Source organism: Rhinolophus sinicus, chromosome 17, assembly GCF_057876585.1.
Source record: "Rhinolophus sinicus isolate RSI-liver-muscle chromosome 17, RSI-T2T, whole genome shotgun sequence".
NCBI lineage: Eukaryota > Metazoa > Chordata > Mammalia > Chiroptera > Rhinolophidae > Rhinolophus > Rhinolophus sinicus.
In genome coordinates this window covers 68,795,228-68,821,158 of record NC_142517.1, presented here as the reverse complement: position 1 = coordinate 68,821,158, position 25,931 = coordinate 68,795,228, and the positions used below count along the sequence as shown (strand labels likewise).

The window sequence follows — 25,931 nt, the reverse complement described above, 5'->3', positions numbered from 1 at the left end:
TTTCTGGGTCTTCTACCCCAGGCAGAGCCCACCTTAGTGACAGCCACCCAGAAGACATTGGATAGTAGAGGTCGGCAGGAGAATGTGAGTTACTGTAAAGGCTCTAGGGTCAGCCTGGCTGGGTTCAAATCCAAATTTTACTTCTAATTAGCTATGTGACCTTGGGCAGATTGTTTAACTTCTCCAAACCTGTTTCTTCATCTGCAAAATGGGAATACGAATCATACCTACTTTATAAAGCAGTCGGAACTATGCCTGGCACCCAGCAAATGCTCTATTCGCATTAGTAATACATTAAGAAACAGTTTTTACTTTCATTTGGATCTCAAATTTCAAGAGCTCCTACCTACTGGCTACTGTCCAGTTGGGGGTTTGCATGTGGGATGGGGAACAGAGAGGCAGGAGCTATTGGAGTTAAGGAGTGTGGATTCTGGAGAGATCTAAATCCCAGAGCCCCTTTGTATAGGCTGGTGAATTTGCATAAACCCATGTCTTTGACATAGGTGGGCATTTCCAAGGCATGGCTGTCACTGCTTCTCTCTCGCCCTACTTTTACCACAAAGTGGACAAATCCCAGGTGACCACCTGGCTCCTATATCAGACCTGGAGACCCCCACCAAAGCCAGAAGGACTGAAGCTCTACCCCAGCCATAGCAGGGGCTTTGAGAAATTAAAAAGGAGCAAGTTAATTAGAAAAAGCTTAATTAGGAAACCAGTTCCCTAGAAGAAAGGGAATTTACTGAAAAACAAACCTTAATCAAGAAGATTTGGGCACAAAACTCCACTGCGGGAGCTGGCTTATACTGGCTTATCTGAAATGACTGTATACGTCTCAAACTTCACGTTCAGTGACATCATGTCAGTAGCTTGAAATCACCACGGTGGGACTGTTTGCACCACTAACGTAGACAAAGGCTGCAAACCTGGCCCATTCTTTTCTCTGAGATCTGTTAATCATTTGCTATCACACCACTGGGAACATCTAACTTGTGCTCCTAGTCAGAGGACCTGCCTGTTTCTGGGTCTAGAAACTTGTAGTGGAAACATGGTCTTTGCGATGTCTCGATTCCTTCCAAGCAGATGTCTCCAAAGTAATTTCTATAAGATGAGTCATTGGGGGGCATAAAGAAGATCTCACGGTTGTTACTTCAAATTTTTTCCTAATAGCTAATATTTTCCTGTCTCAGTTTTTGTTTTATAATGTATAAAATGTATAAAACTACAGCCATATGTGTGCATATTTTATATGAATATACAATTTGGGAGGTCACTGCTTAAATTCTTTTTAGTGATGGTGTGTGAAATAAACAGGAAAAAACGTGGAGATTATTGTTTTAGGGTAAAAGAAAATTATTTCTAAGAAATTCATACAGGATGATTCAGGAGTAGTGTGTGTGTGTGTTGGGGGGTGACATTAGAAGTTAGAGGTGATGATGAAAGGTACAAGAGGTTGCCTCATTGCTGTGTTAGGGTGGGCTATTTTAATTCACATGCAAGAAGGGGGGTGGGTGACTGCAGTGATCAAAGCAGTGAGACAGGCTGCTGCTCTTTACAATGCAGACTGCTGGCCCCGCCCCCAAAGAGTCGGAATGGAGCCTGGGAATTCCCATTTCTTCCAAGTTTTTAAGCAATGAGCTGCTGCTGGGCCAGGCCCAGGCTTTGAAAACCATCAATTTAAAAAAGAGTTTGAAGATAAAAGGGATGTTTTTGATGACAATCCCTGAGACTCAAGGGGCAGAGTTTGGATTGGGGGAGGCAGGAAGGGAGGGAAAGTGGGTCAGATCAGAGCCTTTACAGGAAGAGGAATCCAGGTGATGTGCGTTGACCTTGGAGGCTTGGACTTCTGATGCTGGTTAACGTAAGAGGAAGACGAGTCATGCTGGGCTTAGCCCCACATAAAACCTCCTTGGCAGTGGTCTTGTAAAGCTGAGGAGGGAGGTGGCTTGGCTCGGTGGAAGGGGAAGGGGCAGGGTCTTCCTGAAAACCAAATTGAGGAACACCTCAATTTTGACCCCTCTTTTTCCACCTGGTAGACTTCTTCGTGCTCTTGGTTATTCAGACCTCAGATCATGTGTCCCGTCTCTTTTGAAGTCTTTTCTCAGACGCTATAAGGGTAGCTTCGATTCCATAAGGCAAAGAGAACATGTGTGTGTTGAGCCAGGATGACGGTGGGGCACAGTGTGGCACATCCGCTCGCCCCACAGGAGGCACGGTTCCCCGAGCTCTTTTCAGAGGAGCAACAAGCATTTGTGTTGACCACTTGGCCAAGGGAGCACGCTGTGCACATCGAGCCCTGTAAGACCAGGTGAGGACTTAGGAATCAATAGTCCCCCATTTCCTGAGGCTTTGTTCATACCTTCCCTGGAGCCAGAACGCCATCCACAATCATACTATGTTTAGTTTTTCATAATACATGTTTGTAAACGTTCAGCCTAAGCATGCCTGAGTGTCCTGTCCTGTTTCTGAGGTATTGCCTCGGAGTCTGGGGATGTGGGTTAAACGCTGTCATCCCGACTCTGTCCAGGCATTGTGTGCACGCTGGAGGTGCTCACTGCTTCCACATTGGCCTTTATACGTATTATTCAGGCCTCTCTCCTTGCTTCATCCACACAACTACCCATTTCCCCTTTTATCTGATACAAACGACTATTCTGTAAATCCAGCTTTGCTTGCCTGTACCAGTCATTTGCACTTATAGCCTATGTTATATTGTACAGTATTTTCCTTTGGGTATTAAACTTCCTAATTAGATTGTAAACTCCTTGAACAAACTTCTTCATATCAACCATAATGCCGTGCATAGCAGTTTTGCAAAGTAAGGGCTCAATATTTGTTGATTGATTGACATGAAGAAATATGTTAGGGCTGTTAGATTTATTGTGACAGAGAATCACGCAGCCTTCGCTCAGACTAGGAACTGCCTAGTCAATATGAGGAACTTGGCTAGAGACTGAAAAGCTCCTTTAATTATTATGACATTTTAAATTAATTATATATTTCCAACTATATTTTTCAGGTGTATGCATAATTATTATTATGCTAAACAGTATTTATACTTAAATGTTTAGTAGTTCATGTAAGCGACTGAAATTAGTAATGTTTTACAGCCAAACCAAATTCATTTTTAATTGTTCCCTTCTCACAGCCTTGCTATTGGCAATTCCTCTGATGCAAAGCACACTTTCATTTTAATTACCCTATATCATGTTCAGATGTGTTAAAAGACCCAGGCGCTGAGGTCAGTCCCACAACCGGCAGGGGTCTCCTTTAAGGGGTCTCCCTGCTGGGTTGCTGTCCCATCCTGCCTGTGCACCTTGCCTGGTGCCTTCCTTCTCCCAGCTGCGCTTGAACATTTCCTTTCTTTTAATTTTGACTTTTTTTTGCTATGAATTTTGAATATACAGAGAAGTAGAAAGATAATTAATACCCATATTCCCATCACCTAAATTTACCAATCACCATTTAGCCACGTTTACTTCATTAATTTTAAGGATTTAAAAATTACAGATATTATGACATTTTACACTTAAAAACTTCAGTAGAAATCTCTAGAAACATTTTCCTACAGAGCCATGATATCATTATTACACTGTATTAGTTTGCTATGGCTGCCGTACCACAGCCGGGGTAGCTTAAACAACAGAAATTTACTGTCTTACAGTCCTGGAGGCTAGAAGTGCAAGATCAAGGTCTCAGCACGGTTGGTTTCTTCTGAGGCCTGTCTCCTTGGCTTGCAGACGGCCACTTTCTCACTGTCTCCTCCCTTGGTTGTTCCTCTGTCTGTATGTCAATCTCTGTGTCCAAATTTCCTCTTTTTATAAGGACAATGATCATATTGATGTAGGATTTGCCGGCAGTTTCTGGATGTGAGCTAGGATCCTGTCTCACGAAGCCAAAGCATGGACACAGGGACCAGGGAGAGGCAAAGACTTGTAAAGGAAGATAGTTGATTAAAGCAAGAGGAAAGGTTACAACTCCCTAGCGGAAGGAGGTACCCCAAACTAGGAAACCCACTAGCTAAGGCAAAAGCTTTTACTTTTATATTTCTAATTCTACCCAGGAGGGGAATATTGGAATGCTGGTGCCCACCAGTTGATGTTTTTCAGATCCACTCTGCTGCTCCAGCCTAGGGGAGACTTTTGAAATGTTCCAGTTGCCCCCGAGTATGATTAAGGTTTTTGCCCTGTAGGAGCAGGTTATCTTGGGGCTTGGAAGATATGGTCAGTTCAGTTTCTGCTCAGTCTACCAGGGAATTCCTAACTACCTAACCCACCTCAATATTGCATTAGGGCTTGCCCTGAAGACCTCATTTTAACTTAATGACCTCTTTAAAAACCTTATTGTCAAATAGAGTTACATTCTGAGGTACAAGGAATTAGGTCTTCAACATATGAATTTGGGGAGGCAGGGTACATAATTCAGGTCATACACACTTAACAATACTAACAGTAGATTATTAATGTAATTTAGCTCTGAATCCATATGTCATTTCTTACAGTTGTCCTCAAAATATCTTTGTTCAAACCAAGGGCCAATCAAGGACTGTGAATTGCATTTGGCTGTTAGAGCTCCTAAATTTATTTTAATCTGAAATAGTCTTCCTCCCTTTTTCCCCATGACATTGTCTTGTTGACACAATTGCCCCACATTTTGCATTTTTTCCTGCTTTGCTGTGGAGTAACTTGTTTACCTATGTGCTGTACTGGGTTTCCTACAAACTATCAGGTTGGTGCAAAAGTTATTGCGGTTTTTGCAATTATTTTTAACCTTTTATACTGCAATTACTTTTGCACCAACCTAATAGAAGTTAGGCCTCAAGGCCTGATTCAGATTCAGGTTAAATGGCATAGTACGTCTGGTTGTTCAGATTTAAGTGATGATTTGATCTAGTCACTGGGATAAAGTGGGGACAGCTTGATCCCTCCCTTACGCAGTTACATTTCGCTCTGTGACCAGAGAGCAATCTGTGGGGGCTGCTTTAATTTAGCACCTTGAACATGCACTGTGTCATCACATCACCTAATGGTTTTAGTTTCCATTGATGATTCTTAACTAAATCAACTATTTCATTAGGGTTTACCAAATTTATTCTACATTTATTAGCTGGAAGTATTCTGTAAAGAAGAGGTTTCCCTCATCAACTGGGGCTATTTAATTATCCTTAAATACAGTTCCAAATGGAAAGACAGTATAAATGCTTTTAAGTTTAATTACCAATTTTCAGAACAAGGAGTTGGTATAATAACTACTTCCAGTAGTGACAAATGAGGGTTGTTGTTGTTTTATTTTTTGGAGTTTTCTGCTTTGAGAGTGTCATTAATAAATTTGTGGCCTTCAATATATTTTTATAGCTATTTGTTCTTTTTCACACTTTAATTGGCCCACCTCTGGCCCAGTTGTGGCCCCTGCAAATTGTTCTGCTCTTTTCAACATGATACCATTAATCTTTGAAAGATTCCTTATTTCCTGTGAGAATGAGACGCCCCACGCTTGCCTTACATATTCCTTGTCTCAAACCTGGAATCAGCCATTTCTCTCGAAGCTCTGTTTCCTCAAATGCAGAATGGCTTTGGAAACCATAGTCTGGCTCCTGGAAGACGCATGCTACTGGAATATTTTTGTTTTTAGGCTCTTTCATTGGGTTGAGCTAGACAATATGTATATTCTATTAAATCATGACTTTGTATTGATAGTTCAAATTCAAATTTAACATTGCAGGGTTTTTCTTTTCTTTTTTATTTTCAGATGTACAAAACAATGTAATAATTAGATATTTACATTCCTCACAAAGTGATAACCTCCTCCTCCAATCTACTACCTGTCTGATATTGTATACAACTGTTACAAGTCCATTGACTCTATTCCCTATGCTGTACTCCGCATCCCATGACTGTATATATATATATATATATATATATATATATATATATATATATATACACATATACGCCTTTTGGAGCAAAAATTAATGTAAGACCTGATATTATATTATATAAGACCCGGTCTTATAGTAAAATAAGACTGCGTCTTATATTAACTTTTGCTCCAAAAGACACATTAGAGCTGATTGTTCAGCTAGGTCTTGTTTTCAGGGACACACGGTGTATATATTATATATATAGATGTATATATACACATATATATGTATATATATATGTGTATATATATATCTATATATATAATTTTTTAAAAAAATTATAGTTGATATAACATTACAGGGTTTCACTTAATTATTTGAATTTACACTGCTCTCTATTTTCTCTTAGGCTGAAAAACTTGGTTTTTAACAACTTCAATGTAATTACTTATTTGTTGTATTGGTGTTTCAAAATAATAATATTGTTATTTCAAAAAAACAATACAATTGATTGAATAGAATATATATTTTTTATCCTAAAATATATCCCATCAAGGAACTAAAAGGGCTAAGTTTTAAACTCAGTTAAAATTATCTTCTTCTCTGTGTCATTATGAGTTCTGCCAATTTAGTTTGCAAACTCATCCTAGAAAAAGGGCTACACACCTCATTGCTGAATATCACTATGGTTACCTTTGAAGTACTCCCCTTGGTAAGCTATGTACCTATGCCAGCACCTAGTCCACCCTTCAAAGCAATTTTGGAACTCTTTTTCTGGAATGGCCCTCAGAGCTGTCGTCGTATTACCCTTGATGTCCTGAATGTCATCAAAATGTCTTCCTTTCAATATTTTCTTTATCTTTGGGTAAAGAAAGAAGTCATTGGGGGCCAGATCAGGTGAGTAGGGAGGGTGTTCCAATACAGTTATTTGTTTATTGGCTAAAAAGTCCCTCGCAGATAGTGTCGTGTGAGCTGGTGCATTGTCGTGATTCAAGAGCCACGAATTGTTGGTGAAAAGTTCAGGTCGTCTAACTTTTTCCCACAGCCTTTTCAGCACTTTCAAATAGTAAGCTTGAACTGTTTGTCCAGTTTGTACAAATTCATAATGAATAATCCCTCTGATATCAAAAAACGTTAGCAACATCGTAGCAACAAGTTTGTGAACTAAATTGTCAAACCTCGTATGTTGTTAATTTTATATGCAATTAGAATAATTTGTTTCTTTTTTTCCTTCAATTTCAGGGATGGTATTTCTTTTTTGTTTGTATATAATATGTATGTTTTGAATATGTAAAACAGTTACGCATCTTAGAAGTTAACAGCTATACTCCAGGAAGTTTCTCTTCCATCTCAATCTCCTCCTCCCACACCCTCTACCACCACCTAATGGTAACCAGTTTTAAAAATTAATTTCTGATTAATTCTTACGTGTTTCTTAGCATAAATTTAGGCAAATTTGTGCTCATATACTCACTCCCTTTTACCTCTTTCCACAAAAGTGGCATACTATACACACTTCTTGGCACCTTGTTTAACAATATCTTCTGGAGATCACATCATATCGATACATTGAGATGCTCTCGTTATTTGGTTGCCTACTTCTCCATCATGTGGTGTTACCAAGTTTGTTCAATAAGGGATTGGGTATCAGGCCCCTATTGATGGACATTTCAGTTTCATTTTTTTCTATTACATATGATATCTCAGTGAATAACTTTGTGCATATATCACTTCATATTTGTGCAGTTATGTCCTTAGAATAGATTTCTAGAAGTGGATTCCTGGGCTAAAGGGTAAACACAGCTGAGATCTGGATTGATAATGACAAATTCTCCAAAAAAGTTGTGTCATGTTGTATTCCTAACAGCAATATATAACAGCATGTATTTCTCTGTAGCTTCACCAATAATGTATTGGTAAAATTTTTATTTTTGCCAGTTTGGTGGGGGAGAAGTGGTATCACAGTGTAGTTTCAGTGTATATCTCCCTTTTTATAACTGGGGTTGAGGAACTTTCCATATATTTAAGGAACATTTGTATTTCTTTTTCTATGAACTGTCAGGTCATATATTTTGACATGTTCAGGATTCTTTTCCAGTTGCCATTTGTCTTTTGACCTTTATGATTGTTTTAAATGCAAAAGCTTTTTTAAAAAAAATACTGTAGTCAAATTCCTCATTAAATTATATTTATGATTCTAGATTTTGAGTCATAATTTAAAAAGTTTTCTCTACTTCCAGGTTTTAAAGGAAGTCACCTAGGCTTTCTTTAGTATTTGCATGGTTTCATCTAAAAGCATATTTGGATAGTTGGTTCATTGGATTAAAGTTTTTTCATGTCGCTTTTGCACATCTCTTGTTGAATTTATTCCTAAGTATTTTAGCTTTTTTTTCCCTACCATTGTAAACAGGGATTCTCTTCCAAAATATCTTCTAACTGGTGATGAATGTATATAGGAAAATGATTTGTTTATTTATATTAATTTTATATCCTGCAAATTTTGAAGAATTCTGTTTTTTTGTGGCATTTTTTTCCATTGATTCTCTTGGGTTTCCCATTTATATAAGCAATAACTAGAAATAGTTTTATAGCCTTATTTCTAATTCTTCTGCCTCTAACTGCTGCTTTTACTTAATTGAATTGGTTGATACTTCTGAAAAGTTAACTAGTTATTTCAATAGTGAGTATCCTTATCTTATTCCTGACTTTCATGGGATCATCTCTCGTGTTTTTGCATCAAAAGAGACATTGGCTTTCGGGCTGGTGTATGTGTGTTTGTGTGTAATTATGTTAAGAAAGCATTTATCAATTTTTATTTTATTGAGAATTTTTTATTTAATCAGTCATGAGGATTGAAATTTCATTTCAGCATCAAAGGAAATAACCATATGCTTTTTCTATGTAGATCTAGTATTTAATATTAATAGATTTCCTAGTATTGAATCATCTTCGCAATCCTGGAATAAATTCTACTTTGTTATTATGCATTTTGTTGAATACGTTATTGAGGTCTGTGTGACAATATTTTATTTAGATTTATTTTCCTCAATATTTGTAAGTGAGATTAGGAGCTGATTTTCTTTGCTACCTGGGCCACAAGACAGCGTACCAGCAGGAGGCACCAATCTTCGAGATAGAGAGTGAGAGCCCTTGGCTGTGAAGGTCACCAACCTGGAAGCTGCAGTATGTTGCACTTGAAGGGAGGCAGGGAAAGGAAGGAGAAGAAGGTTGTGATATCCCTGAAGTGCCCCAACCCTATCTGAGCCAGAGGGAAGACTTTGGAGAGGTTGAAGCTCAAAGACACTGACGAGAGACTGGTCTGTGCCTGAGAGAACCTTGGGTAGTGTTTCCTGTGTGCAAGTTACAGGCCTTTTGCAAAGTGTGACCACTCTCAGCTCTGTGTGCCCAGTGCTGGGATCCCTGCCAGGGCCAAGGTTTCCAGCTGTAGCCAGTGGAGCCAGCTGTGGGCTCATGAGGGGCTTGTAGAGCTAGGGGGAGGCTGGGCTGTGAAAGAACTTGAGAATCCTGGGAATGTTTTACATTCTAGGCCAGCACTTCTTCCCCATTTACATGCAGACAGAGTCCTTTCCCCAGCACCTACACGCACCCAGCTGCATCAAGGCTAATCGGACCTGTTCAACCCACAACCCCAAAAGCGAGGGGAGAAAAAATGTGCTGGCTCCATTTAGAACTTTTAAATGGAAATGTGAGTCAGCGTCTGACCGACGGCACAGGTTCATGCCGTGCCACAGGGGCTGCCAACTGGCACCAAAGGCTCCGAGGGCCTTGGGAGCTCTCAGTCCAGACCTGCTCCTCAGAGCTGTGCTGCTGAGCTCGGGCTGCATCCACTGCTGAGTGGGTGGCCATACCAGCAAGGTTTCCAGATGGCATCCCAGTAGGAGGCTCCAAGAGGGACTTCTAGAAGTTTCCTCAGGGAGATACTTCTATCATTCACTTTCCTCCAAGGCCTCTTCAGGGTCCCTCTGGTACAGTGGCCAGTTTTCTGCAGGAACATTTTATCCTCATATTCTTAATGCTTATGACAAAATGAAGCGGTTATACAGAACCCTAGTCTTGGAGTCCAGGCTTTTACTCCTGGCAAAATACATTACATTGAGACCATATGACTTCACTCACCTGTGGGATATAAAACCGAAAGCAACAAAAGAACAAGACAAACAAATAAAGACACAGACAACAGTTTAGTGGTTACCAGAGGGTAAGGGGGGAGGGGAAATGGTAGAAGAGAGAAAAGGCGATCAAATACATTTTGATGGAAGGAGAACTGACTGGGTGGTGAGCACACAAAGCGATATATAGATGATGTATTATAGAATTGTACACTTAAAACCTATGTAAATTTACTAACCATTATTACCCCAATAAATTTAATTAAAAATAAATAAATAAAAAGACAAAAAAATAGAGGGAAATTCTCCTTCGATTTTCCTTTCACTTCCTTAATTAATATTATTATTAATGCTATCATGGATATACTGAACCCTTTTTGTGTTCCAGGCACTGTACTTAACACCTCACCAAGCATTAGTTCACTGAATCCTCACAATGACCTTATGAAAGGGGAAGGGGATACTGTAGCTCTTATTGCAGATGAGGAAACTGAGTCTTAAGGAGGCTGAGTAATTTTCCCAAGGTCACCAAACCAGGATGAATTGGGACCCATGTGTTTTTTACTCTATAGTCTGCTAATTACCACCCTCAAATGACTCTTGAGAGCACCATTCATCAAAATGGATTTGACTGTGTACCTCTTTGGACTGGTTGCTTAGAAACAAATAGAACAATTCTGTATCTTCTTTTATTTCTGTTTTAACCCAGTCTAAATTTCTTTAGATTTCTCATTATATAAGACATGTCCTGCCTCTATGGTTTCCACCTACCCCCACTATGGAAACACAGGCCGTAAACTTTTTATAGCCCAAACCCCAGAGGCCACCTCTCTCTGTGCTCCATTCCCACTAGCTGCTCTTGGTTCTCCTATCACTAGCACCTTTGTCTTGGAAACCAGGTTTGGAAACACCACACCAGTTCAACCTCAGCACCTTCCCTTGGACAGACATTGGGTATTATTGCTCCTTTAGCTGTAGGGACTGCGATTGTTGCAAAGGGTGGAGTTGTATCTCCATGTGAGCCTTGAAGGACAGGTTGAATTTGGAAAAGGCAGAGAGAAGCTGGTGAGGCATATATTGTCTAAGGGGCTGGAGGTGGGCTGTGGGGGGCATATAGGTCATGATGTAGAGTTTGGAATAGGCAGAACCCAGGGAAGGGAGGAAACTGGTCTGAGATGGAGCACCTTGCAGTAGAGAAGGAACACAGGAGCCTGTTCAGTATGGAAGGCTCAGGGTGCTTGGCCAGAACGGAGGGGGCAGAGCACCAGGCTTCAGATGCTTCTCCTAGTGGAGCTGCAGATTTTCAGGACATATACCATGGAGCATGCCCAAAGGAGCAGTGGTGAGCTCTGGAGGCAGGTGAATGTGGACCCTCCACCTCCTTTCCTCAGAGTGTGGCTTCATGACTTCACTAGAGAGCAAGCTTTGACTACGAACTGTCTGAGGACTGTGATTATTCACCCCTGTATCTCCAGAGCCTGGTGTTTAGTCTGGTGTTTCATATGCATTCAGGGACTTTCAAATGAATGAAGCAAGGGAGGGAGGGGGAAAGGAAGGAGGATGACTCAACCATCGGATTTGATGATGAGCTGGGAGCTCCAGGCAAGGATCAACCATTCCCTTTTCAGGGTCATGCAACTGGAACTCACCATTCTCTGAATTCCCGATTTTCCTGGTGTCGCCATGCACAAGAAAACTCACTCATCTGATCAGATTATCACTCATCAGATAATACTGGGTCAGAGAGACTAAGCTAGAATTCAACAAAGTTTCAGTCCAGATAAACAAGACAGAAGATAGAAGAGTCAAGGAGAGAACTTCATTCAAGGGAAAGCTGCTGTGTTTGTCCAAGACTTTTGTCACACCCATGTCTTGTCCCCAAAGCAAATGCCTCTTGTTCAATGGCTCGTTAGATTTCAAGTAGTTTCTAGCCTGTAAGTGCAAACTTAGGTTTCTCTTATCTTTGCCCATTCTTTAGTAGGATGAAGTCAGAAGGAGCCAGTGACCTTACTGGTAACAGGTTCTACAGAATCTTGGCCATGACACAGATGCCTTGAGCTCATTAGACAAAGGCTGATTTAAAAAGAAGGGCAGTAAGAGAACTTAAAACAGTAGGTTGACTAATAGTAATCCAAAGACCAGTGTAGTGCATTTCTAACCACTTCTTTGCTTATTTTTCAATGTGTTTCCTCACGGTCTTTCTTGTGGCTCACCCTGTGCAGTTTGTGTACTTGTTGAGAGCTTTATCTTTGTTTTTGCTGAACTCAGTTTTTCCGAGACCCTTTCTCCTCATAGGCTCGGTTTCACCCTGCCATCTGCAGTCGGCCAGTTTCGGTGGCAGAAGAGGCCACATCTGCTTCCTGGAAGCCCTCTGGGCAGAAGCATGCAGTGGTGTCTCCTCCTGATCTGGGCCCAGGGGCTGAGGCAGGCTCCCCTCCTTGCTTCAGGTAAGAACTGAAAAATCTATCCTGGAACCTAAGGCAGAGGGAGAGCAGGGAGGAGGAAAGGGAGACTGGGAGTGAATGTTATCTCTGTCTGTGGGAAGGAAACCACAGTTTTCAGAGTCCTGTGGAGTTCTCTCCTCTGAGAAGGAGGCACAATCCTGTTTTTGGTGGCAGATGAAGGATTTGGGGCTCGGGGTGCCTGGTAGGCCAACCCAAGAAAAGAAACAGGGAGAGAGAAAGGGACGAAGGAGGAGGAATGATCAGTTTGCTTGTATAAGTTCACTCCTGCTCCATTGTCCTTCCTTAATGTCCTGGGGGAAACTTCTAGAAAAACATTGTACACTTTCTGTGGATCAAAATGTCTTCTTCACAGATTCTAGAGATTTTACCATCATTGATTGAATTTATGTTAAGTCGATCTCTTTCTGTATTAAAAGGGGACACAAATATTTAAAAACTGTAGTATAAATTAATTTTTATGTTGTTTTCTGAACCCTCTGAGGGTGGAGCTGTGCCCAGGGGGTGATAAGTACTGAAAGTGTGGTTTACCTTGAAGAAACAGTTTCTCTCCAGTGCTCCTTTCCGTTGGATTTCATGGCTTTCTGGAAGGGTTTTCCAGGCACCCCAAACAGTAATCAACCAAACAGCCGATTTTATTTCAAAGAATAATGTGTCCAGCCCAGAACCAGGATGCTGGAAGATGCAATAAAACAGAAGCAGTGGCTGACAGGGTTTATATTCGAGGTAGGGAGAAAAATAAGCATATGAAAATAGTCCATGAGCTGGGCTATATTACAGCAGCATATCCTGAGAGGATGGAGGGCTACACCATGCAGCAGTTATAGTCTACATGGGGGACTGGCAGGAAGGACTGGGAGACTGTCATTCCAAAAACCAGTTCTGGCTTCAGAGCCCCTTGGAATTTCTAGGGGAAGGTTCAAGGCCAGCTATTGACCCAGGACTCATGCAAGCTTTTTCCTCTTCCACAGCAGCTGTGACAGGCAGAATAATAACCGTGGGGAACATTTCTGCAGAGGAAGGTGGCTCTGTCACCTTACAATGTCACCTCGCCTCCACCACTGCCATAGTCACTCAGGTCAACTGGGAGCAGCAGAACCAACTTCTGGCCATTCATCATTCTCAAAAGGGGTGGCACGTCGTCCCAGCCTTCAGGAAGCGAGTGGTCCCCAGCCCCAACCTGGGCCTCACCCTCCGGTCGCTGACCATGAACGACACCGGGGAGTACTTCTGCATGTATCACACCTTTCCTGATGGGATTTACAAAGGGAGACTCTTCCTGAAGGTCCTCCAAAGCTCAGGTACGCCCTCTGCAGCAGAAAGGGTGATGACCCTCATCCTCTAGGATAGAAAATGTGTACCTGCCGAACACTGGGGAGCAGAGTCTTCCAACCCTGTCTCACATTCATAGTACTTTTTAAATAATGCTGATGCCGGCACCTTATCCCAGACCAATTCAATCAGACTCTCTACGGGCAGAACCTGGTGGTTCAAACTGTGCAGCCAGGATTGAGAACAACACTTTTGGGTATCAGAAGGACATCTATGTGTATTTACTAGGAAGACCAGTTGATAAGGTCATCTGGGAAATATTCTCATTTATTAGTTTAGCACCAATCATGCAAATTAGAATTAGCCCCTAAGTTTATGAAGGATTAGAGCTGGTTAAAAACAAAGCTATGTGCTAAGTATAAATGTATCATAATTTACATCTGTGTGTGCTTCCTAGTTTTCAGAATGCGCTCATATTCATTATCCACCTGGACACTTAACCCAGGTCTCTGGGATGTGGGAAAGGGTTATTATCATATTTGAGAGACAGTGCAGCAGAGTGGTTACGAGCTCAGAAGGACGCCAGGCTGGTGCTACTGTTGACCTCAGATAAGATTACTTAGCTCCTCTGCATATGGGTTTTCTCATCTGTGAAATGAGGGTAGATGTAAGACCCTATGAGGTGTTCATGTCGGATTGAATTACTTGCTACAAGAAAATGCCCTTAGAACAGCACCCGGAATGGGTAAGTCCTGAGTAGGTGTTAGCTGTGAATACCATGTGTACCTGACTGATGGAGGCGGGAGCGGAGGCTTGGACTTGCTCAGAGCGTTAGAGCTCGTTTTCACACAGGCGTTCTGGTTCCTCTAAACGATACCCTCAGGACTTCTACTCGCTGCCGTCAGTTGTGCTGGAGGTTAAGTTTTATGAGTGAGCAAAATATGTGAAACTGAGAAGATAAAAGTTTGCCTTAAAGTTTCTTTTCAAGTGTTACCTCTTGGGTGGTCCCGACACAGGCCAAGGCTGCATGTGGGGAGGAGCCTGCATGCTTTTCTGGTTCTGTGCACAGTCTCTCTGCAGCCCCACTGACCCCCTGCAACTGTGCTGCCCATGACACAGTGCTCTCCATCTGCCCTCTCTCCGCATCGTGGCCAACTCAGGGCTGAAGGAACACGTTCTGGAGGTTTGGGCTCCCTCCCCTCCCTGTCCTGGTACCATGTGGGGACAACGGGCTCTGCCCTTGTCCTAAGGGATGGCATTCCTTAGCCACCTTTTTGGCAATTTAAGCCCTTAGTTAGAAGGAAGAGAGCATGGCCTCTGCTAGACCCTTCTCCTTTCAAGACTTCCCTGGACACCGGGTTGTGCCCCAGCTCCTGGGAAGGAGGTAGAGATGAGATGTAGCAACCCAGAAACCCTTCCACCTAGAGCACAGCACACATCTGGGCAATGGTCCTATTTCCCTCACTTTCTCCTTGGATCGACTCTCACTCATCTCTTCAAAACTTCTTTCCTGCCTCTTCCTCCTTCCAGTTACATTTTATGTCTTAATAGAAATTCACTTGTTCATTCTTTAATTCATACCACAAATATTTATTAAGTCCCTGCTATGTGCCAGGTGCTAGGTAACAGCAAATGAGAAAACTCCAGAATCTTGCTCCCTCTGGGGTCTCACAGCCTAGGTGGGATAACTGTTAGAGGCTTAAGTAGAAAGGTCATTTCTTTCTTTACTTTTTTTGTACTTTAATTTTATTTTAATCTTTAATTACATTTGTTTTACCGGTATGATTATAAATACAAAGTTTAATAAAAGAAAGTTGTTCATTTTTCTGTTTTTTTTTTCACCCCCTCCTGGATGTTATCATGTGTTTCATTTCATGATTATCACTAAAAGTGATTCAGTCACACAGAGGAAGAGTGTGTCAAAGTGGTCTGCTCTGGTGTCAAATGTGTGAGGTACACCAGTGCTTGAGAGGTCAGTGTTTCCTGCTGGTCGAGGCAGAGGCTCTACTTTCCAAAGAGCTGGGCTTAGAGACTCCAGTCTTGTAGTTGCAGAAAGGCGTGGCCAACCCCCACCTCTGTGTCTTCCCTGGGGAGTGGTTGCCCTTGGCTTCTGGCCTCAGCCCACTCCCTTTATTTTGTCCTCCCTCTAGCGTCTGAGCACAGCCCTGGCTTCCAGATCCCATTGCTCGGAGTCTCACTGCTGGTGGCCATCTGCATAGCAGTCATCGTGGTGGTTGCATTGGCCAGAAAGGTAATGACTCTGGCTGCCCAGCTCAGTCATGGGCACCCCACCCCTGTCATCCTGCTCCTTCCAGATCCTCTTTCTGTCCAGAGAGAGACCTAGATGTGATCTCCCCCACTGCTCTTTGTGCCTTTTTCACGGTCCTTGTTCAGCTTTTTAGTGAAGTTGTTTATGCTCCTCCTCTGTCCCTTCCATGTCTGGGAACTCCTGAAAGGTGGGACCTGTCCCCTCCCCATCTTGCTGTCACCTACAATTCCTACGTCCTGCCTGTCCCTTAAGCCACTCCCCTGGGCGTTTGATGCATCCTGGGCATCTACTCTGTGGTAGGGAGTTTTGTACATGAAGTCATTGAATTTAGCAGTCCTTCAGTCGTTCCGGGCTACCCAGCACTTCTGTTAGATTGGAAATAAAGGAGGATCAGTGTGGGGACAGAGCCCCAGAGAGCAGTTTCCAGGCTTTTGGCCTCACGTGGGAAGGTGCTGGCTCAGGTAGTAAATGGCCATCAACTGTGATTCAGCTGTGGCTAGTTGGCCATCAGCTGTAACCAGTGAGCCATTGGCCACTAATATAACTGCTGTGGCTACGCTAGCAGGAAATGGGGGCTAGCAAGAAGATGGTGGCTGAACTAGGAAGAGCTGCAGTTAGCACGGCTTGTTGTAGCTAGCAAGTGAGGTGGGTTGGCAGAGAAGTGGACGGCAGGTTGCAGATAGTGTGGCTCCTGCTTCCTGTGTCTCCAACCCAGCCTCCAGCGAGAATATAGCAGTATGACTCCCTTACCTATGGCTCCGTGGGTGTTCCTTTTTGGCTTCACCATATCCTGCGTTCTTGTGTGGAGAGCGGGAGGTGAGACCCTGCCCAACACCCTGCCTGGCACATGGCACAGCGAGCAGGGTCCCCCGCATGACAATCAGATACCCCCCTTTTCCTGTCAAGACCCTGGTATAGAAGACTTGCCCAAGCCTCGAATCCAGCCTTCTTTGAAGTTCCGTCCCTCTTACAGTTAGGTCCAGTGCCTGCTCTTCAGTACTGAGAGAAGTGCTTCTTTAAATGCTGCCAAGGAAGGCCTTTGACTCTCACACGTTGCTTTCAGTTGCTGAGAGACCTGTCATTTTCTCTCATTAGTGCACCAAAAGAATTTAGCAAAAGTCACCCAATCCCACAATCCTAATAATCGTCACTCACTCCCTACTTCTCAATGTCAGAGTTGTTGCATCAGCTCATAATCCCCTTCCATCTGTGTCCTATCCCATTTCACCACTGGTGGTAGAGTCTATATTCCCATCCAGCTGGTGAGGGATTTCCTTCCACAGCCCATCTAGGGCCATTCCCAGGAGCAACTGTTTTAGATGAGGTTGCTGGAAATAGAGACTGACATGTGAATTCTGGTGACAGGATTTATTGGGATAGCCTCTCAGATGAAGGATAGTGAAGGAAGTAGGATAAGGCTAAGGGAAGAAAGCTCAGCATGATGTCATCTGAGCTGGAGACTTGGTTGAAGCAAGAATTGTATGCAGAGTAGGTTACACCTGGGGGCAAGGAGCTGACCACTTAAAAACCCACCTCAGTCATTCATTGACTGCTGGCTGCTCACCAGGGAGGGCCCAAGAACAGTTCTCCAGAGAAGGGTCAGCTGTGAGCTGCTCACAGCCTATACTCCCAGGGTCTAGGGCAGGGGTGTACAAACAGTGGCCCGCGGGCCAACTGTGGCCTGCGAACTCATTTTTTATTGGCCCGCAGCAAATTCCAAAAATATATTTAGTTTACTTAAATAAACCAGGTGAGGCAATACGTACTTCACCTCGAGTGGCCCGGCTGTTTGTGTATTTTACCGAATATGGCCCTTGGTGAAAAACGTTGAAAAAAGTTTGGACACCCCTGGTCTGGGGGCTGGGAGCACTGCTCAGGTGCAGAGGATCCGAGCAGAGCACCAGAGCATTCCTACAGACCCCAAGAGTCAGTAGATTGCAGTATTTAGGAGCATGGCCTTTGGAATCAGACAGACCTAGGCTTGTATCCTGGCTCTACCACTTGAATAGCTGTGTCACCTGACCTTGGTAATCCTCAGCTCCCTCATCTGTAAATTGGGAATAATTATGGTGCTGCCCTCATAGGGTTGACTTACGTCAAATAATTCAAGTGAGGCACTTGGCACTTTTCCTGGCATGTATTTATAGCAATTATTCGTATAAATATGTTCTTATAATTATTATAACTATTTTTTATCATAGCACCTCATAACACGTGGTGTTCAATAAATATTTATATTGCATGGATCAATGATGGCTAAATGAATGAATATTATTTGCTAAGCAGCTATTGGCAACAGTGTCCCCAGGGGATCTTCTGTGAGGTAAAGGAGAGAAGGGCTGTCCAGCTCTGGGACAATGACTGCCAACCCCGCTGTCTGTGCTCCTCAGACTCTTGAAGAGGGCAATGTTTATCCCAGCAGTGCATGAATCCCAGACTTGTTTTTCACACTGACTACAAGTGCAGAGTGGCTCGTGCAGGGTGGAACGCCAACGGGACAGCTGAGTGACCCAGCTCAGGCACATTTACACTTCCCAGAGCACTTTTGGAAGCCAAAAGAGTCCTAAGACTCAAAGGCAAGGGTGGCTCATCTAAGAATGGGGACAAGAACACACCAGCACCAAAGGTCACATCGGTTCTTTGAGAACAAATTGGGTATCGATATTTTAGGAATGGATTGGGTTGTGATTGACAGGGGATGTCGAACTTCCTTTAAGCACAGCATCAGCATGACCTATGATCACCACTTTTTTCCTTCATACTTTTGGTTGATAAGGTACAGCCACTTCGACTGAAAAGGAATGAATGAAACAGTATGGGAGGGATACTACCTGACTCATGTGTGTGCTTCTGAGACTATGGCCTCTCCCCAGGCCCATCTTCTTAGGGCCTGCATTTTTCACATTTGTTCACGGTGTACATCCCTGAAGCCCCACCCACTTCCCTCTCAGCCCCCTGTATATTTATGCACTGCTGAGCTTGATGGTAGCCAATAAGGGTGCTGCTGTTTCTTATCCTGGAAGCAGTGGGGGAGAGCGGAATGCAATTTAGTTTGTTTGTTGTTATTTTCCAAGCCTGCATGTGACTCTGTGGAATTCTGTCATTCAGACCTATAGTGGGGGTGAGCAACCTGCTTCAGAGCAGTGTCCGGTAAGGCTGAGAGGTTGTCATCTTTGCATTGAGTGATAGTAAGCATTTCTTCTGCTATCCTGTGTGTGCCTGCTGTGCTTTGATTTCCTTGCCTTTGCACAACGCTCACCTATGATGCTCTCATATTGATGTGATGGCTGACTTCACATCCTTGATTTTCCCAGATTTCACTGTTCTGGCCTATTGTCTCACAAGTCCAATTGTAGCTTTCTGACCATGAGTCCCTACTTTGATTTGGAAAATCTGGTTCTTTTGGTATGGGGCTGTAGAAGAATGTGTGTGTGTGTGTGTGTGTGTGTGTGTGTGTGTGTGTGCATTTCAGTCCTAAGACATACATGGAGCATCTGTTATGGGCTCTGAGGTTACAAAGAGGAACATAGTACAGAACTTTCCTTCAAGGAGCAGACAGTTTGGAGAAGACAGAGGGTAAACAAGGACGTTCCAGACAGCATTCAGTGCTACAACAGAGAACGTCCAGGATCATAGTCTGGCACATGGGAAAAACGTAGCTCTCCAGGAAGAGAAGCCTTCTTGGGCAGCGTGCTCTGGAGCTGAGTCTGGAGGACTCAGGAGACAACTTTTTCAGGGAGCTACAGGGAAGGGACAATGGGTGCAACACATACAAAACTGGGAAGGCAGGAAACAATGCCTGGCATTCTAGAAACTGTCAGATGAGAGGTAGCCTGGCTGAGGACAAAGAGTATGGCCTGAAGTCAGACGAACCCAAGTCAGAATTAGATTTGTCCTAGGGCAAGTGACTGCACCTGCCAGTGGTATTAGCTCATTCAAAACAGAAACTTCACTTGGGGCCGGGGGGTGTTGCTGAGATCACGTGAGAAGCTGGCCCAGTCCGGGCTCATGGGAGAACCTCAAGCAGTGGCAGCTCTCTGGCCTCAGGCCCATCGCACACGTTGGGGAAGCACCGCAGGACATGGAGCTGCAAAGGTGACTGTGACCACATCACAAAGGGCATTTTGGGGGGCATCACGCACAGTCCTCTGTGGGGAATGCAGTTAAATTACGGACTTCCCCCCCAGAAGAATGCACAATGGTTCTTATATAAGTAAGCAGTTTTACAAATCCCCTAAAGTCCTCCTGTGGCTCCTGTAAACAATGGGAGCCATCGAAGGGGTGTAGGCAGAGGCATGGCATGATCCAACGTTCCTTTTTGAAAGATCACTTTGCTGGGGGCTACGTGGGAGTTGGATTAGAGAGGTAAGGGACTCCAGAGGCGGGTGAGTATGGAGGTACAGGTGAGAGATAAGACCTGGACGTAGGGATGGAAAAGAGGGAATAAACTTCAGAGCCGCTGAGGAGTAAAATTGGATGGGCTTTTATGGCCAATTGGAGTTTAACATTAGCCTCCAGGTTTCTGATCAGATGGTGTGATAACCCAGGACAGAGACTGTGGGCGCAGGAACAGTTTGTGGAGGAGGGAATTTGATGGGCTGCTTTGAGACAGGTTGAGTCTGGGCTTGCTGTGGGTCCTCAGGTGGCCATGCCCAGTTCCCAGGTGGACGTCTGGGTCTGGAGCGCAGGGCAGGAACCTTGGGCAGATTTGGATAGAGATTTGGGAATCCTGAGAGGAAAGAGGGTGGTTGTGGGTGTGCATTTGGATGAAGTGACTCAGAGAGCGTGTTGAATGTGAGAAAGCAGTTGGCAGAACTCGGGGAAAACTCTTTATTTGGGGAGCTGATATGTGAGCAGAAAAAAAAAAGGAGGGCTGGCTAAAGATGAAGGGGAGGGTTCAAGGAGGCAAGGAGGAGGAGGAGAACCAGGAGAGAGTGACATCGTGGAGTTTGGGGAAGGAAGGTTTAGAAAAGGAAGAGGTCAGCAACATCAGGTGCGGTAAAGATAAAGGCGCAGGGGAAGCGGCCTCCCTAGGCTTAGCTACTGGGAAGGGATGAAGTACGGGGCATGTTGCATGTGTAGCAAGTGTCGTTTCAGTGGGATGGTTAGCACTGAAATCTAGCTATGACGAGGTTGAGAAATTAAGGGTGAAGGAATTGCTCCTCAGAAGAACACAACTTTGCTTCTGTGTGTGTATAAGAAAGGAAAAGAGAGGTCATTATAATTATGCAGTATCTTGGGGAGTAACTTTTGAACATCTCTACATACTGACTTTGTAGTTTGTTTGTTTTTAGAAGAAATTTCTCCGAATCCACTCTGCAGAAAGTGGCCTCAGGAGAACGCCATCCGAGCAGGAGGAACGGGATCCCCCTGTGCTGTCGTCCCATGGAAGCTGTGTCCAGGCAGAAGCTGTGCCTGCCAGCCTCTGCCAAGAGCAGAGCGGAGATGACTATGCCGAGCCCCACGACTACTTTAATGTCCTGAGTTACAGAAGCCTCGGGAGCTTCAGCTTCCCAGCAGAGACTGGTTAGTTCCCAGAGGCATCTTCGGAGAGACACAGCCTGTGTTTGCTATTACAGATGGATGGATAAGCACTCTCCATCACTGCTGTGTGTGTGTGTGTGTGTGTGTGTGTGTGTGTGTGTGTGTGTGTGTTTGGTTGAGTGAATGAACATCATCGCCTTCTCTGTCTGTGTCTCCTGTACCCTTGCCTCCCGTTCCATTGTGGCAAACCCAGGGGGAGCCGCTTGGGTCTTGATTATGAAGGCAACGTTAAAAAAAAAAAAACGACCTGGTTTTGAATCTGGCAGTTGAGCTGCTTCTGTGGCTCTGAGCGATGCATTCCTCCTTATAGCACCAGGCAGAGGGTTCGGGCTACAGGGTTTTGTGGTGGCTGGTGGTGATGGTATGACTACAGAGCCACACTCATTTTATTTCTCACTGCCATTTTCATCAACCTTCACAGCTTCAGGGCATTCTATGAATAACACATGGCACCCGCTTGTGCGGGGATGACGAAACCATGGTCTCCAGGCTCAGTCCTTTGAGAACTTACAGTGAGGTGGGGAGACAATGCTGATGTGAAAAGTTAGTACGGAGATAAGGACACGAGACATGTTTGGGAACAGAGGTCGGTTCGGTGTGAGGTGGTCGGGGATAGGTTTACCTGTAGTGAAGTGGCCTAAGGGGGAGCAGGGGACAGTGAGGCTGGTCTGGTGAGCACTGGGGCTTTGTCCAGGGAACCGGCAGAAACTAACGTTGGGAGTGAAATCCCCACAAGGAAGACCCAGGTGCCAAGGGTCCCCATGAGACTTCAGATCTTATTTTCTGGGCAGATGTTTCAAGTCTCCTTTTGTTGGATATACTCAGAATCCAGTAATGGCCTGATACGGGGGATTCTAGGTTCTTCCAGCCACGTGTGGGGGAAGCCACAGAAACAGTATGTGTGTGGGGACTGCATCGGAGCCCGTGGGCCGTGACTCACCGATTCTCTATCAATCCAGCACTGAGCCTTTGAATAAAGAATCTGTTTCCCACTAAAAGGAAAACCTAAATTTTAAAAATAAGGATTCTTCCTTTGAAAGAAATAAAAAAGGTGAGAGAGGGTTTTAAAAATTTGTATACCCTCAAACTAGTTTCTCTGACCCCTTAAATTCAGCCCTGATTTCTTAATGCTGAGGTTAGGGTGGCATCTGAGCTGCTCATTTCTGTTTAAGTGACATTTACGCTTTTATCCTCCCACCATCTCTCTTAGAGGAATGAGGAAGGAGGTTGGTTTACAGGTGGCTGCTTTTTTTCTTCTTTTTCCATGGGCATAGGAACTAAGAGAAAATGTGAAGCAAGGCTGTCTCTTGCCAACCGTTAGAATAAAACATTGCCCTGCTCTCTAAGAATTAGGCTGGTTGAGCAAGAAGGCAATTCAAATCCTTCCCCTCCTTGGATTTTTATGTTTCTCCCTTTTCTACCAAACAGGTGTGTAGTTAGGAGCAATGAGCTGAAATCTGTCCAGAGTGCCAAGTTTTTCTGAAGAAAGATATCCATGTAAAATGCTGTTATTTGCTATGGCAGTTCACAGCAGTTTTCTTACAAAACGAGTGCAAATTGGTTGGGAGTAGAACGCAGAATTGGAAATGAATTAACAGGTAATGAGAAAAAGGGAGTGGAGTTTTGATTTGATGGCAATGTATGTTGGGCTGAGGTAGACTGAGAGTTGGGTGTTATTTACCGTGATTATGGTAACTGGGAAACATTTACAAATACCATTTGGATGGTGATAAAAATACAGAAGGACCCATAGATTTTGCAAATGGGTCAGGTTACTAAAATGAGATTGAATTCAACAGAAAATAAATTTTAAAATGGAATTCAATGAACTAGATTTTCCTTAGAGAACCAGAGGAGAGCATCTTGTAAAAGCCAGATTCCCAGGGACGTGCACAGTCCTGTGCAGCAGCCTTTCTCTGCCTAAGCCATTGAGCATGTGCTTAGTCTGAGAAGTGCTGTGCTGTGAGTGTAAGACACACATCAGATTTTGAAGAGTTCACATGAATGATAAGAATGTAAACTATCACTTAGTAACTTAAAAATATTGATTACATGTCAAAATGGTATTTTGAGTATACTGGGTTAAATAAAATATATTATTACAATTAATTTCTACTATTTTTTGTTTTTCTTACTCTCTTAGTGAGACCACGGAATAATCTAAAATTGCCGATGTGACTCCCATTATATTTTTATTGGACCATGTAGCTCTAGACTCTAAACCCAAGCCAAGACTCCAGATACCCACCCTGGGGAGGGTGTCTATCTCTGACTGGGGGGTCTCTGTTTCTCTCTCATTCAAAGTAGGCTTTGAGAAGGCTTTCCCCTCTTATAGCTTTCAAGAAATATATAGGAAAGAATCACAGGGGAGATTGAGGTAGAGGACCACTAAGTGCAGACAGGAAGAGACCCTAAGCTCTCTTGGAACCCCTCTTGGATTCTCTGACAGGAGGAATCATTGAATGAGAGTTCAGGGAGAAATAAATTTACCGATTCCTTACCCCTTATCATTCCACATTTTAAGCCTGGACAGATAGAGTCTGATCTATAATCCAAAGAATCATGCTGAACAAATATGAGAAATTTTGAGTCATGGAGTTTGAGGTAATCTTTATGAGTGGACAGGGCCTTCCCATGCAATTTTTCTTTTTAAACATTTTTTAAAAAATTAGTTTCAGGTGATTTTATTTCATGACTTGTCCCTTCTTACCCACTGAGACCCTGGAAATGAGTCATCACACACACTCAGGTTCTCAGAGATTCCATCAGTGGTGAGCGGGATGGCAAGGCAGCTGAGTGTGCTGCATGTGAAAGGCCGTGTTCTCCTGGGCATACCCGCCCCCACAACGAGGAGGGACCAGCAGGCTGTGGCTGCCAGCTGTGGGCTGTGAGTTTGTTCCGTCTTCTGGTTCTACCTAGTCCTGCTTTAAGGCTGTAGCTAGTAATCCCCACCTCTTACCCACAGCACACCTGTCAGGAGGCCCAGGAGAGCCTTATGTATGCAAGAGCTTGAGCTTTCTGGAAGTCTGAACTATATACTTTGATGTGTCAGAGAATTTATTAGAGTGTCTAGGACATACACCATCCAACAGAACTTCCTGTGATGATGGAAATGGTCTGTGTCTGCGCCATCCAATATGGCAGCCACTGGCCACACATGCTTATCAAACCTTGAAAAGTGACTAATGCGACTAAGAAACTGAATTTAAAATTTTATTTAATTTTAATTAAACCTAAATGTAAATAGTGACATGTGAATGGTGGCTAGTATATTAGATATCACAATTCTGGTAATTGCCTTGCATACGAAGAAAACACAGAGAGGTATGTGTGTATAGGTCATGTTTCTTCCTGGCAGTAGCCCTTTCAAATACGTAACATCTGTAGAGATGAGCTTCTTAGTATAACAGAGCTGTCATTGTCTTCAGTCTCCATAGTTGTGTTCATAATTAAGTTGATTTCAAGACAGGGAGGCTTAATTCATAAATGATTCATCTGTTCCAGGTGGGCAGAGTAGTGAAAGATTTTGCAGTTGAAATACTGCGCAAGCGGTGGGAGAACTGTCTTCACTTTACACCCTGCAGTGCCGGGGTGCTGCCCTCAGAAGGTCACCTGCCGAGCAGGCAGTACACTACGTGGGCAGCTGCTGAGCGTCAGCAAAGCATCACCCAGTATATTAAATTAATATCTTTATTTAACCCATTAATTTCATAGAATTACTTGCACTTTGTACTTGCATTTTTAATATGTTTTTAAATTTACTTTTATTTATTTTTATTTTATAATTCTGATAAGAGCTATAAACATAATAGTTTTACCTGGTTTTATGTTTGAGCATATTTAAGAAAGAGTGTAATAAAAATAATTATACATTATTTCTAAACATCATAATAAAAATAATCACAGGTCTTTCCTATGCGGGGCAGTCTGTGAGAAGTATTTGTTTTTCCTTTGTAAAGGTATATACATTACTCAAGTGTGAGAAATACCGGCATGGTGTACATATCACTGTATTTCAGAAAACTTGACTTCAAGTGCTAGTTTATTGTTATATATTGGGAAAAACACATATTTCTGAACCTCTGTTTCTATAAACTAGTGTAACAATAACTACTTCACAATGTTTGACAGGGTAATTGTGAGGATGGATAAAGCAAATGAAAGAGAACTTTATAAACTGGTAAGTACCATATGAATAGCCCATGTGACATTTACTATTATTATAGCCTGTACATAAACCACACCACAATATTTCAACGGGCAGAGAAGAAGCCTCAAGAGTGTGGGGATGGTGCCCAGAGAGATCAAAGACTCTGGGGGACGTTGCCTGGCATCGCTAAGATGTTGCCAAATCAACTAGGGAAAGATCACGCATCCTGAAAATGTCTTCTTCCTCT

The 25,931-nt window shown here is 43.4% G+C and overlaps 1 protein-coding gene across 2 annotated transcripts in view; it reads left to right on the top strand.

The window, feature by feature from the left end:
- Positions 1-23,643, top strand: part of TIGIT (T cell immunoreceptor with Ig and ITIM domains) — a 103,902-nt gene extending 80,259 nt beyond the window's left edge. Inside the window, exons 2-5 of one of the 2 annotated variants that reach the window (XM_074331654.2) lie at positions 12,283-12,434; positions 13,421-13,750; positions 15,872-15,972; positions 21,285-23,643. In XM_074331654.2, coding sequence (XP_074187755.1) covers positions 12,371-12,434; positions 13,421-13,750; positions 15,872-15,972; positions 21,285-21,521 — 732 coding nt within the window. In that variant the 5' untranslated portion in view covers positions 12,283-12,370 and the 3' untranslated portion in view covers positions 21,522-23,643. The remainder of the gene's footprint in view (positions 1-12,282; positions 12,435-13,420; positions 13,751-15,871; positions 15,973-21,284) is intronic. The other variant, XM_019734816.3, reaches the window with a different exon arrangement.
- The last annotated feature ends 2,288 nt before the right edge of the window (positions 23,644-25,931 follow it).